At 42.8% G+C, this 14,921-nt stretch overlaps 1 protein-coding gene across 4 annotated transcripts in view; it reads left to right on the top strand.

Moving 5' to 3' along the window:
* Positions 1–14,921, top strand: part of fgd4a (FYVE, RhoGEF and PH domain containing 4a) — a 53,133-nt gene that overhangs the window by 12,454 nt on the left and 25,758 nt on the right. The window contains exon 1 of one of the 4 annotated variants that reach the window (XM_080475081.1): positions 4,069–4,284. The exons of 2 other annotated variants lie outside the window; for them this stretch is intronic. Coding sequence is in view for 1 of the 2 variants with exons in the window: in XM_080475080.1 (XP_080331206.1) it covers positions 11,524–11,584 (61 nt within the window). In the remaining variant the exon portion in view is untranslated. Of the gene's footprint in view, positions 1–4,068; positions 4,285–11,380; positions 11,585–14,921 lie in introns of those variants that run through there. One more of the 4 variants, XM_080475080.1, reaches the window with a different exon arrangement.

Here is a 14,921-nt window from a genome sequence, read left to right as displayed (position 1 = left end):
TCAACGGGGTGCCGACAGAGGAAGTTTTCAATTGGTTAGTATGTGGAATTTGTAGCATCTGTTGGTGTGTGAAGAGAGAAAAGTATATTCAGAGAGGATTTCTCAAGCTGACATTCACAGTGTGTGACAACAGATTGATCTGGAGGCGCTTATCTACCCACCCCACAGTGCGTGCATTGGGTTTGATGGCATTTCTCAAATGAGCCGGTATGCGGGGATGTTTCTGCATTCGCTGGCGAGCCTCTTATATTGTGTGTGCGCGAGTGCACTTTACATGAACCGGGTGGAATTAAGATCCATGGATGTTGTGGCTCGTCATTTAAACATTCCTGCATATATGGCCGTGCGCTCGCATCACACTTCAGGTTGGACAGTGAATGTTTGAACAGGCCCATTACTCACCGATTCAAAGACAACGGCAATGTGAGGTGTCACCATGGAAACAACAGGCCAGCTCTCTGTTGATAATCAATGATTGTGCGGCTCGTAAGAGGTCAAATTTCCCCCCAACAAATTTTTCAAATATGCCAGAAGCCTTACATTTCCCTCTTTACTTTGTAAAATGCTGCTCATCTCTCCACAGATAATCAGCGACCGAAGAAGTAGAGGCTGGTGTTTTTATATTAATTCTAACACTTTTCATGATAATTATGAAGCATATTTTCCCGTAATTGTCCAAATGAGAACACTGCTGTACTTAATCTCACAGACTGTGACAGTTTGTTAACGCATTAGGCTGCGAGCTGCTGAGGACAGAGCGTCGGGGTAAATGTAGTACTAACTTTCAATGTGTGAGCATGTCTCTTGTGCTTAGGACATTATCTGCAGTGCTTAATCAGGCCCGGAAGCACTAATTGAGCATTAGATCCTGTTTTTTATTGTTGTTGTTTTTTTTTTCTAAATATAAGTTGTTGTTTATCTAACTTCAAAAAAAGCCTGCTTTTCTCCAAAAGCCCTACAATTGGCAAAATATAGATTGAGAAAATTGACAAAAATTACCACAAGCAGCTTTATATTACTAATTAATAATTTGAAAGGGAAAAGGAGAAGGTCTTGATTAGACTAAATTACCCTGTATTGAGCTCATTCTGGCAGAGCTGAAGCACTTTCTGTTTCTTAATAGCGGTATCATTTTCAGCAATGCAAAGTGCACCGTTGACTTTTGCATCGGCTCAGTCTGAGGTCTTCTGAGGGCTCAAGTGTTTCATTCTCCCTTCATACATGGAAACACTCATCTGATGCTGATGAAGATGAACTACATTTCATGTGGTGTGCCGCTTGTCGTCATTTTTCTTCGTTATGATTATGCCACCTGAGACTGTTTGTGTGTATGGCAGCTCGTTTAAAGCCGTAGTTAGTAACTGATTACAATTGTAAGTGACTCGCCCTGCATGGCAGCGCTATAAGGAGCTGTGTTTAATGTGCATGCTCAGAGCAGAGGCACACTTAACACTGTAGTTGCACCTTGTTGCAACATTTTCAGATTTTTCTGCACCCGTTAGTTATTAATGCAGATTTTTCGCCGCTGCTGTTTTACAGCTTCTAAAAGATGGAGCACCGACTCGCGTGCCCTTGAATCTGCATCAGTCATTGCTCGCATGGCTGCGGGCTGTGCGACCCTGGTGCTGCAGTGCTGACCTGTTTCTGGTAACAGCCAAGCCAGCAGCACACACATAACTGTATTTCTGTAACACCCTGATTTCCTGCACATGGCACACACACCGACACACAGAGACATGCAGGAAGCCCTGCTCGCTGCCGATGATGGCTGCTGGACACAGTTATTGCTTGACCTTCCTGTCACTAATTACCGTGCAGTATAATCAGGTCTGGCCAGACTCACGGTGCGTTTTAAAGGGGTGCGTGAGATTACGAGTGCGAACAGGTCATTTTGTGGAGCTGCTTGAAGTCATTTTAATAGATGTGCATGTCCGGCAGTGGCTGTGAAGGCCAAACTCATAAAGCCTGTGTTGGATAACTGGCTTCTTGTTGGATTTGGAGGATATGAGGTACCGGTGATTGTATGAGGAGATTGGGGGAAATAGAGTTATACATGAATCTACCTGCATTGCAGATGTGGCTGCTCCTCATTACCTATTTTTCCAGTTCATGCTTGTGGGGGTGCCTTTATCCATCATTATTAGACACATCATGCAAAGAAATACAAGAACTTGGCTGAAGCAGAGCAAGGACGGTAGTTAATCAAAACCATTTAATGACACCTTTTTTGTTTCGTTTTGTTTTTTTAAAGGAACCATTTCATATTAAGCAGAATTGAACATATGGCTCGGTCCTGCACAGAAGGCCTTGTTTTTCATGTGGTTCCCCTCAGTAAAATTAATTGGCCACTCCTGAACTATAAACGAGAACAGGAAATGGGTCAAGACTGTGACGGCTGCGCCTCTGAATTAGAAAAGAAAAAACGAACAAAGAGAGAAAGACGGTGCATTGACATAAGAGGATTTGGCCTCTGTGTGTCAAACCACTGTAGCACTCATCTGTGCCTGTAGGTCATTCACTCAGACAGGTTTGACAATTTGGGGAAGTGTGCTTTCTCACCATGTCAACACTCAAGCTACCCGACAAACACAACTACGTACTCTTCGTACTGCTTGAACAGCAACGCTGCCAGCAACGGTGGTCTCTGGAGCAGAAAACACAAATTACAGGACAACGGCTGCATCTGTTTTGTGGAACGATTGAACTAAAATTGCAAAAATATATTTATGTTCTTTTGTATTGATCGTATACACGTGTCTTCATAATCTGATAGCATCTGTCTGCTTGAAACCAACTCAAAGCTCTGGTAAAGTTTTGCTTACCTAAAGACGGTTGTATAATGTGATATAGGCCGTCTCGATAAATTCAGTCATAGTTAAAAAAGTTGTCGATTTACGTTGTACAGTAAGAGGAATTCACAGACGGCCATTGTCAGATATTTCATGACCACCAGCTACTAACAGCCAAAAGAAATGCAGAAGAAAAAAAACTGAAACGACACCTGCGCTGCACCAAAACAATAGTTTGAAGATTCCAGAGGAAATAAAACGCTGGACCACAATCTCTGTCTGCTTTTTTAAGCAGGATTTACATCCTTTGGTCCCACTAGAACAACAACCCAGTTGTTGGTTTGCAAAAGTAGATAAAGTACAGGATCACAATGTTACTCTGGCCTCACTGACATATGTTTAAACTTTAATGAAAATCTGCCCCAATGCTTCTGGCCCCCCTCAATTAACTTGGAACACATTCAGGTTGAATTTACTTTTCACACATCGTTGTTTTGAAACTGACATGGATAGGGTTTTTTTTTGGTTTTTTTAACATTTTCATTTTAGATAACATTGAGTGGGTTTTGTTTAGGTTTTTTTGTGTGTGGAATCTTTGCCCCATGTGTGTCTCCTTGTTGTAGTGTGATGCTCACAGCTTGGTTGCTATGTGAAAAGAGTCTGTGGTCTTCATTTCCCCTTTTTTTCATTACCTTTTTTTTTTTTTTTTGTATTTTGCCAGTCACTCTGAACTCAGAAAATATCACCCTCCGGCTTCGAGAGCCACCGAAGTCGACAAATGAAGACTGAAATCTATAAAACCAAGCGTTCGCTTTCCTAGATGCTTTGCCTCTCTCCTGTCACACCACACCCTGCTTTCTTCTTGAAGGCAGGGGGGGGGGGTTGCTGTATGTCACACTCAGCACCTATATCTGCTATAGCCACAAGCAACCCGCGGGGGACAGTGGATGAGTCCGGCCATTGGCTTCTTCCCCTCTTCCCCGGCCCTCCCCTCATCCAAAACAATGGGACCGCTTGTCCATGCGACACACATACGCAGTCACACACTCACACTCAGACACACACACTCACACACAGAGGGGGCTTTACTCCGGGGCTGAGTGTCGCTCCCCCGCCATATGCCCCGTCTCCGCTGGAATGTGATTTTCACTTGCTCTGGAGAGGAAGACCAAGCAGTGAGGACGGGGTGAAAGACGAAGGAAAAGCATCAAGAGGCTGAGCTAAAGGGTGAGCCAGTCTGTCACTGGGCGTTGAAGTACATGTGTGTGAGAGAGAGAGAGAGAGAGAGCGAGAGAGAGAGAGAGAGAGAGAGGGGAGGAGGAAGAGAAGATGCAACCAATGCAGCGAGGCAGCAGTTTAACACAAGCCTGAACCTGCCAACGTGAGCGGCAGAGCGCAGAGATAGAGGAGGGAGAGGTCCTTTCACTTCAGTCTAACAGTGGATTTCATTTTCTTGTCTGGACTCCACCTCACTGCGCTCACAGCCTCCACTCAGGTTAGTGCTTCTCTCTCTCTCTCTCTCTTTTTCTCTCTCTCTCTCTCTCTCTCTCTCTCTCTCTCTCTCTCTCTCTCTCTCTCTAGACCGGTTAACCCATCAGCCGGCACCGCTGCGCCGCATCCATCGCATGCACAATGCAGTCTGGACTGTGGGGCGTTGGGTTAACGGAGCTGATAGCCAAAACATGTGATGCCGTTCACGAGCACAGAGACACTGTTTGCTATTCTACACGCACACACACACATACACACACACACACACACACACACACACACACACACACACACACACACACACACACACACACACACACACACACACACACACACACACACACACACATACATACACACACACAGAAATCGACCACCAAGGGTGATGGTTAACAAAGGGAGGAGCTCACATCACAAAAGACAAACCCTAGGTCTCACCACAGGATGTTCCTCAGGCGGTTGCTAAAGCCAAGTGTGGCAGTGTGGGGTTGACTGTGTGTGTGCGTGTATGTGGGTGGGTGTGTGTATATGTGTTTGAGCTGTGGGTACTCTAAGCAGTGGGAGCTGTATTGGCTGGAGGGGACTATTAATTTTCTTTAAGGCGGTGTTGACTGAGCCTGTCAGCTGCTGCCTGTCTCGAGATATCTGCAACACACACACACACACACACACACACACACACACACACACACACACACACACACACACACACAGGTCTGTGCTCACAAAGCTGAGGATTTTAGTTAACTCTGTTTGCCATGATTGGCGTAATCGGCCTCAGCTGTCCAGACTGAGCTGTGGGAAAATATAGTTGTGTGTGTGTGTGTGTGTGTGTGTGTGTGTGTGTGTGTGTGTGTGTGTGTGTGTGTGTGTGTGTGTGTGTGTGTGTGTGTGTGTGTGTGTGTGTATAAATATCGGGGGCTGCTGTGAACTGTATGCAAACAAAAGTCTGTGATTTGAAGTCTGTAATCCAGCCTCTTAATGACAGATGCTGTCCTAATTGCACGTATCCTGATTTCTCACCACCAACTAAACGAGGTTCATGGAATACTTAAATACAAGAATAAAACTGTCACAATTGATGGCTTTTGTATTGCCATACATAAAAAGAAATGTTGAGCTCAGTCGCCCCACTTCATCTCCCTGCCGTGTGCTTCCATAACTCTTGTGGTTGTAGCTCCGTCTGCAGCTTAAACCATGGAATTAATCTGCACCAATACATTTCTTTACTGCTTTTTCCTCCCAAAGCGTGGCTTCCGATACAGGCAGACAATAGCAGGAGGTTTATCATCAGATCTATTTGCTTTTCTTGAAATGGAGGCAACCATTGAGCAGTCCTTATAGTAACAAGGCTCCTTGCTGGGTCTTGCTGTGTGATCCTGCTTAGAGGGGGTTCCTTCAATATCTAAAGGGTCCTTTCAACAAATCTTAAAGCTATAGTCAAAATAAATGGACCTTCACACAAGTAAAAACACTGGTTTTCAGAATCAACCAGCCTGAAGGATCTGATCCATCGAAAGGCTTATCTGTCATGTGTCACATTTGCAAGTTCTTTTTTTTAAAGAGGAAATGGGTCTTTCACACATGGATGAAACAAGTGCACATATTATAACATAACCCCCTGAGCCGTAGTCCTACTCAACATTCAGATAGAAGGGGACACTGCTGGGACAGCGAGAGAAGACAATTTTATGGGTTTCAGGGATCCTAAGATCACATTTTCTGTACCTGTCATTCTCTACCTCGTGTTATCTAATGTGGGTGTATGATAAACTGAAGAGCAGTGACAGATCTTAACTGGTCACGATGAAAAACTAGTCATACCTCCTGCCGAGACCAGAAGCACAGGGAGCCTGGTATATTCCTGTTATGGCCTGTTCTTGATCTTCTTGATATCTCAGGCATTTATGTCCCTCTGACCTGTATCTCACACTGTAACGTGCCTCCGTTGAGAGGCGGGATTCATGCCCTTGGTGGCTTCATCTGCCTTCCCCTTTCGCTTGTGGTCTCATGTAAATCGCTGCGTCATTGCCCTGCCAATTCATCACTCCTCCAGTGCTTGCCAGCTGTTTGTCTTTTCGTCCTGGCCGTGCAGAGTGGTTTATCTTTCTGCTGAGTCTATCACGACGCCAAGAAGAAACGCTGATACAGTTTGAGACTTTATTCCACCGGATCAAGTGCTGTATGTTTACTCAAAGCATGTAGCTACAAGCACAATGTATATTTACATGAAATCTGCATAGCTGGTTGATAACTTTGGTTTCAAAAATGAGGAAGAGATTTATTTATTTATTTTGTTAAAGCCTTGTCAGCATAAGACGGAAGCTTGTGTCACAACAGTTTTTGGTTTCTTTATTTTGTGTGTGTGCGTGTGTGTGTGTGTGTGTGTGTGTGTGTGTGTGTGTGTGTGTGTGTGTGTGTGTGTGTGTGTGTGTGTGTGTGTGTGTGTGTGTGTGTGTGTGTGTGTGTGTGTGTGTGTGTGTGTGTGTGTGTTATTGGTGTTTAAGCTGAGGCTCGAGGCTGCAGGCTTGTTGTTACGAATTGCAAGGGTTTTCTTTGCATTCCAGCTCCGTGCCGAGAATATGGGCTCCACTGCTCCCAGTCCGAATCAGAAGCGCTCATTCATGCCGAGCACAATGATCCTGTTTGAGACACAAGTCTTTCCGCACACTGTTTGATTGGCATTATGTTCAGCATCTATTTACTTCATCCATAATGCATCCAGTCAAATCTGTTTAGAATTAATGAATCGCTCTTGTTTACTGTTTCTTCAATACGCTGGTGTCAACAGAAGAGGATAAACAGAGAGGCGGCGAAGACGGATCAAGATGGACGTATTCATCGGGAGTATTTTAATTCAAATTGTGTTAAAATGATTGAACTTTTGTTAAGCTCCAGTTAATTCGGTGACGGTTGCTGCGTCTTTTCATTCCCAACACAGCGTTGAACAGTTTACAATTATAAACGTGGGACATTAATCACTCCAGATCTTACTGTTTTTTGGTTTTTTTTTGGAGTCAGTCATGTAAGACTTGACTTGATAAAAGCTTCTTATTGCATGTAATCATCAACTTTGTATTCCCCCTAGCAGATGTGATCAGGTGGACGTGACCAGATACTGAAGCTAAACTTTCCTTGAGTGTAGACTTTCACCAGCATCTCTCTGTGGGATCAACGTTAAGCCTCTTTGGACATTGACCAGTATTTCCAGGATTCATCGTGGCCAGCAGCGACCCTGACCAAAGCTCAGTGTGCCATATCAAGCACGAGTACGACACCGAAGTATAATTGACGCCATGCAATTTTCCTTTACTGTACTCGAGCTTCCCGAGATATTATGCTTGTATTTGTCAATTTAAACACCGATCATCAGATTTCATCAGATCATTCAGATGTTTGTAAATTTTCAATTCAGTTTGCGTCCTTATTGGATATCCGTGTTTAAGGTTGGTGTTAAGTCAGAATCCATCCATCCATCCACCACAGAAATAGTCTGAGATGTCTTGTGGTGTCGTCTTTCAGTTACGAAACATTTCCCTCTTAACTCAATGCACTGATATAATGGTATTTGACTGCTTTGATTGTTATGAACCGCAGCCTCCAATGAGCAATAGGTTAGTCATCACCATCAGTTTGTGGGAATTTCTCATGGGTTTATTTTTGGAGTTGGAGTTATATTTTAAGTCCAGGAAGTCCATTACTTTTGCTGATCGGATGGAAAGTTTTATTTTCGTAAATGTTTTTGCTCAGAAATGTTCTGTGAGGTCTTTTGACTAAAAACAGTAAGTTGGTAGTAAGTAATACCCTCGGGGCCTGCGGCCCTGCAGGGTACAAATTCTTTTGAGTGCAGCTTTTTTTTTTTTTTTTTTCACATGTTCTTTTTCCTTTTCTTCCCATAAACCTGGTCTGAATGCTGCATATAGGTCATACCCGCGTATCTGCACATAATCAGTGAGACCTTTCAAGTTGAGTTAATTCTGTTTTATCATAAAAGAGCCTGCTGTGAATAAGCATTGTTGTTCATTTATGAGCACACTGGTCCGCTGGGGCCCAGTCAGACGTGGTAATTGGGCAGACAGGCTATTGATTGACATATTCAGTAGCTCCTGCCCAGCAGCTGTGATCGCTTTTTCCAAGGTAAAAAAAATAAATAAATAAAATAAGGCAGGTCATAACGAGTGTGGAAGAGAAGTCTGAAGGTGATAAAAATAAAAGATAGATTGATAATGGAAAGAAAAAAAGCACAGCACAAAAAAAAAAGGTGAACTCTGAGAGATTAAGTGATTGAGTGACCGTGACTTGCCGATGCTATCGCAAACTCTCACCCCAACAATCAATTCCTTTCCCAGTGATCAGTCCACTATATCTACACTGCAGTTTGAATCTCTTGGCCTCTTGTTACTGGCTCCATCTATTTTCATCTGCCTGTACTACTTCACCAACTCAGGGCTGTGGTGAGCTGGAGCCTATCACCACTTTTCGGAACACCGTGAACACATGTCATACACACTTGTTATGGAGCTAATACGTCTGAGATCAAACATACAGACCATGCATAAATATTAACTTATCATCTTCCATTGTATGAAGGATGATTACCCCTCTGCAGTGGCAACCAAGAACCCCATAGTCTCCATCCCGTTCGCAGCTCACCCAAACACCCAGTTGGCCTGACCTCATTAGGCATGGTTCACAGAGCGTGTTCAGATCATGCTAAAAGCTTATCTTCACATGCTGGGGCTGTGGGGAGAGCATGCTGGGAAACACAGAGAAGATGGACGGCGTCTGCACACGATGTACACGTTTTATGAGGCACATGTTTGAGTTTCAGGAATGTGATGGAGAAGACGCTGGAAAGAAATGTGTTGTTTTGTGGCTGAAATTTTCTGGGGTACTTTAGCAAAGTAATGGCTACTGCCCACTACACATGTGTAGTAATATCAGTCCTAAAATGTTGCAGAATTTAGCAAAAAAAAAAAACACAAATAAAGATAAAACGTATAAATGCTTCCAACAAAACAGCAGAGAGAAGATCAGGAATCGTTGAGTTAAGTGAGTTCACTGACCAACACTTGCTACTTAAGATCAGTTGTTTCCCTCGAAACTAAAGAAACACAACAATGTTTTTAAGTGGAAATGAAAAACTATCATCGTGGTTTGGATCTCCGTTTACATGACAGTGTTGCTCGGAGCCACACAAAACGCAAAACATTCTGTCTCCGTGGAAACGGGGGGGAAATGCAACAACAATGGCTGCCTCCAGAGTGTCATGTCTCCCTATTCCTATTATCCTGGGACTTGGTAGTTTTATAGATGACAGTCAACGTGATAACAATCCAACTTGATCGTCTGTCCATACGAATGTCCGTGTACGCGCCATTTTTTATGTTTGTAGCGTATGGATCTCTGTGCGCATGTATGTGTGGTTTTGTTACATAAAGAAACAGGCCCAACATGAAGACTCCATCGTTTTCCCAGCTTCTGCCGTTTACGTGAAACGAAAATGCGAAAACCATACGTTTTCACTTGAAACGTTGTCTAGATGGCGGCCTTAGTCTTTACCACTTCTGCACTGACATCAACATTGACTGTTTGCAGTTTTTCAGTTTTTGTGCAACTTTTTGCATTGAAGAAAACACATGAACAACATAGTTCATAGTAGCGGCATGAATAATTGGCATATTTCTGTCTCCGCTGTTAACTTGTCCTCAGGGGCAAATGTTGTTGCACTTAGTAGTCATGGAAACAGGATGGTAGTCAGTTGGTTTGACTTCTGGACCAAAGCAGAACAAGATCAAATTTGCATTTTGTTTTGTACCAAATACAGGACTAACAGGAATGAAAGATCCATTAAGAGAAAACCCCTTTCACCTATTGTTAAGTCCAGTTACTCTCAGACATGCTGGTGAACAAAGTTCACAGTTTATAAAGGGTTGATAAAGGCCAAAACAGTGTGATTGGTGGTTGTGAAACATCAGAAAAATGCTGCAAACAGGAGAATTTGCCGGCGCGTTGCTTGGGAGAATGTAAACGTTGTAGCGAGAGTGAACTACATCATGTTTCTCTGTTTGCACAGTGAGCTTGAAGCTGGGGTCTCATCTGGTTGTGTTGACCACATAAAAGCTTTACAAGGTCTTTTAATTTTCAGTCTATTATGCTTGTGACAGAAAAGCCATCACTCCTTGGTAATTGTCCATTATGGAAGGACAACATGGAGCGGAGACAGACGCATCTGCTCACTTTCAGTATCCAATCTCCTCTTTGTCGAGCATGAAAATCTCAGATCTCTCTCTCTCTGTCTCTCTCTGTCTCTCTCTTTCACCGACACACATATTATCACCAGCATGAACATATGATTAAAGGGGTGTGACTTAGCATGTTAATGATTTCTTCCTTTTCCATTATTTATGAGCGACATCTGAATGGCAGTTATCTCAATCTGCGGCAGCCATGCAGATGAAGCTGGAGGTTACTTTGCATTCTTGTGTCCTTAAAAGCAAAAAAAAAACCGGCCTTTTTCAAAATTAATGACATCTATTGCCCGTCATTCATATTTGATTGTATCTATTAGTGTTTCTGTAATTTCAGAATCCCTCTGTCGCCTGCTATCAGTGCTGAGATCGGGTTAAAATCTTTGCAGTCAAAACTGGGTGATGCACTTAGTGAGGAAAATACAGTGTGGTTGAGGTGCCTTTGAGGCTTAACAGAAAATGTGTAATCACAGGTTTTTGAGGGTCATTTGGAGTTACTCCATGCAGTTAAATTTAAACAGTTATGGCTGGTTGATTCTCAGTCTCCCATGTCTTCATTCTGCCTCACTCTCTTTCTCTTCCTCCATTATCATCACTAGTAATTCAGTGTTTCACCACCCTTTTGGGATTTTTTTTTTTTTTTCCCCTCCTATCCGCCTTCTCTCGTCCTACCCAGAGGTGACGCTGTCCTTGAATACTGGCTAACCCTCAAAACAATAATATAGGAGTGTGAATCAACACCTTGAAGGACGACTTCTCCCTCCCTCCCTCTCTCCCTCCCTCCCATCTTGCATGCATTCTTGCTTTCCTGCTCTCACCTGGTGACTCTGGTTTCTAGGGAACCGGTTTGTGCAGTGACGCTCAGATACTCTAAGCGTCGGTTTGATGGGTAAATACAGAGATGAGCAGAGCAGTCACCGGAGACACGTTACCAACGGAGGGACTGCAATTTCCTTATCAGCGCGGATAACACAGACTAAAGATATACAAAGATGGATAAAAATCTTTTCGAGACAACAAAGTTGTACTGGAAGGGGCTCATCATGGGCGCAGGTAAAGATGTTTGTTTTTGTTTTGTTTTTTTGTGCGCGTGTATGTTTGGGCATATGTGTGACAACAACTGTGGAGCTCAAAGAAATACAGTGTTTTTTTACTTGAGTTAAAGGGTCCGGAGGGGAACTTTGATGGGGAACCTGTCAAGATAAACACAATATTTGAGGAAACACAGCTTTTCATACTGAAACAGACACACACATACACTCACCCACCCACACACACACACACACACACACAAGTGCTGTCACTCATGTGTATGTCTGTAAATGTGGGTGCAGTCACATTAAAAGCATTTTAAACATGCAGCTTGTCAAAACAGAGGAAAAGTCATAACTCGTCTGAATGGGTGCACTGAAACCAATTACTTTAGCTTTTTGCAGCGTCATCAGGTACATGTGTGTGGCACAGGTTTCTGCCACAGATTTGAGTGATCACTAATCAGTGTTTGGATACTTGATACGCGCCAGTAGGATCAATCATTTTCTTTGGCTTTGGTCTTTCTCACAGGATTAGCAGATTCTAAACTGAAGACAATTATAGGAAATCCTGTTATAAAAGTCCTAGAGTCAATCCCAGTTTGCTACAGATTAAAGGAGGATTCACTCTTGCGAGGTCACCAGTTTAACACAGGCCAAAAAGAGAAAACCACTCACATTCACACCTCCAGGCAGTTTCAGGTCACCAGTTAACCCCACAATGCAAACTCCGGATTCGAACCCATGACATTCTAGTGCTAAACACTGCATCATGAAGCAGCCACAAAATATTCGATAAATGATCAACAATAAGCAGTTTACTATAGTTGTTCTGGATTATTACCTGTTATTGCTTAAAGCTTTGTTTTTTGATTCAAGTCCAAACAATTCTTTAGCGAACAACATTAACTACTTTACGAGCTGACAGTCATTGTGTTTTGAGTCACTTTACAACTTGAAGTGAATTTCTTCTTAAATTAAACTCAGAATGATGAAACTGCAAATCATGATTAATGCCTTAGGTTTCCATGTAGAGGAAGCTCATGTTTCTGCTTTTCACTAAATACAAAAATATCCCATTTCCTTCCATGTAAACAGTGTAACAGCTACACGGGTCGCAGAGGGCACACATGGTGAACGGATACAGACTTTAATGACATTTGCTGTGTTGACTGAAGGTCGGGATCAGGTCGAAGCCCATTTGTTATTCTACATTTGAGACGTCGGCGTGAGTCCTCTGTTTGCTTTGGAGCTCATGCATACGGCCGGAAACAGTGAAGACACGGTCCTGTCTGACAAAACGTTTTGTTTCACGCTGTGATCATGGGATATTGTGTATGTACACACAAACGCTGGCTGACAGGTTAACCTCATTTACCTGTGCTGGCTGGATAAAACACGACAGAACAAAGACGAACAGAATCTCTAGATATTCACATAAATAAAAGGCAAATCACAAAATAACGTGTATATGGGGACTAAAGGTATGCAAGCCTCTTTGACTCCATTATAGGGACGGAAAACAAAAAAGAAAAAGAGTCACACAACTCCAACGTGTTAACAGTGTTTGTCAAGACATAAAGTGCAAACCCTATTAGCATTAGCTCTGTTCCAGGTAGTTATTGTCTGTATTTACCTTTTGTTACAGCTTCAAAAGAAAAACACTTTGTAGGATCATTATGAAAATTAGCTTTGATTGTAAAGCGGATAAGATGAGATTAAAGCTGTTTCCACAGCAGCTCATCAAATAAACATCTTGGAAATCACAATAGAAGGACGGAGCCGTCACCTCTTACACGTCGAGAATGAGACTGAAAACTTGTGACACACAAAAACCCTATATATATATACATACATATATATAACTATTACACAGTTTGATTTCCAGTTTATTTCTCTTTGTGTTACATGTCTTTCCATATATTCACCTGGATTAAACTTAGTGAAGGAGCTGGAAGACAAAAGGTGTACAAGAAAGAAATATTCATTCTTATAACACGCACATTTCTCTTCATCGTATCACATGTGGAGAGTGAGGACTGTAGTTTTGAGTTTTTAAGGACTTTTGTGTGTGTTACACTTTCTGAAATCCTCCTCGTGAACCGTGTGCTGTGGTTTTCAACGTCTTGTTGAGACATCAGTTTATACATTAGGAAAAAAAAGAAGAAGAAGAAGAAGAAGCTGACATACGGGAAGAGGAAGTTCTTGAGGTCGAACATGTAGATGGACTAGTCGTGAATAACTGAGTGTATTTTTCCTACAGCAACATTTTGAAAACCCTTTCACTTGGCCTTTCAGTCACTGTTGGTTATAGTCCTGTTTGCTGCGTGGCGCGTAGCCTTTCGCCTTTCGAGTGTTTTTCTGTTTCTGTAGTAACACATCCCCCACTTCAGGAAACAATAGGCGTAAGATGACTCTGGTGACCCCCCCCCCCCCCCACACACACACACACACACACACACACACTAAAGACAGGAGAGTCGCTAGATTGTGTCTGATATGTGTATAAATAATGCTTCTTTTGATAAGATGCTTACATGAGTGATATTCTCAATGAGGAACTTATATGACGGATTGGGGCTCGACTATAAAATAAGTTTATACGTGTGTGAACAGCAGGCAGGCCCCGTCATGAGGAGTCCAGATGGTGGGTGGAGGAAACCCTCCTTTAATCCCTGAGCCAGGACATCATACCACCCCTTTCCATCTCTCTCTAACACACACACACACACACACACACACACGCACACACACACACACACACACACACACGCACGCACCCACACACACACACACACACACACACACGCACACACTCACGTCATCTGGACTACCTCCACACAGTGTGCATGGTCTCCCGCTGAGATTGTCCACTTTTCTTTTTACGTGCCATTATCTACTCTCCATTATGTGGCCTCGGCTCGGCTCTGCCCGGCGGCGTTATCCTTCCACTCACCGGGGACTAAATACTTGATGCAAAATGTAAATTTGGAAACAATAAGGAGTGATCCACCCTCAAAGATGAATTTAGTGACAAAAATTGTAAGTAGATTTGTACCGGCTCACTGTCATGCTGCCTTCTGTTTTTTAAAGACTTTTGATATCTGTATTGTTTCTTCACATTGTGAAAGTAAGCTTCACATATACTGATGTGTGAGTCAGACTTTGATAGTAAGCTCCATGTTTACACTCGCGTTGCTGCAGATCACTGCTCACAGTTTGGTGTGTTAACCACTGAATAACTGCAAAGTTTAATGATGCTCTTATTTGTTTAAATCTCATGCAGGGAAAAGATGGAAAGTCCATGAGGTTACAGGCGATACTGAAAACAAAATGCAGTTTTCTCTCTATACATATAA

Source organism: Lipophrys pholis, assembly GCF_963383615.2.
Source record: "Lipophrys pholis genome assembly, chromosome: 11".
Lineage (NCBI taxonomy): Eukaryota > Metazoa > Chordata > Actinopteri > Blenniiformes > Blenniidae > Lipophrys > Lipophrys pholis.
The sequence above is the reverse complement of the archived record's forward strand: the minus strand, read 5'-3'. Positions and strand labels throughout refer to the sequence as shown.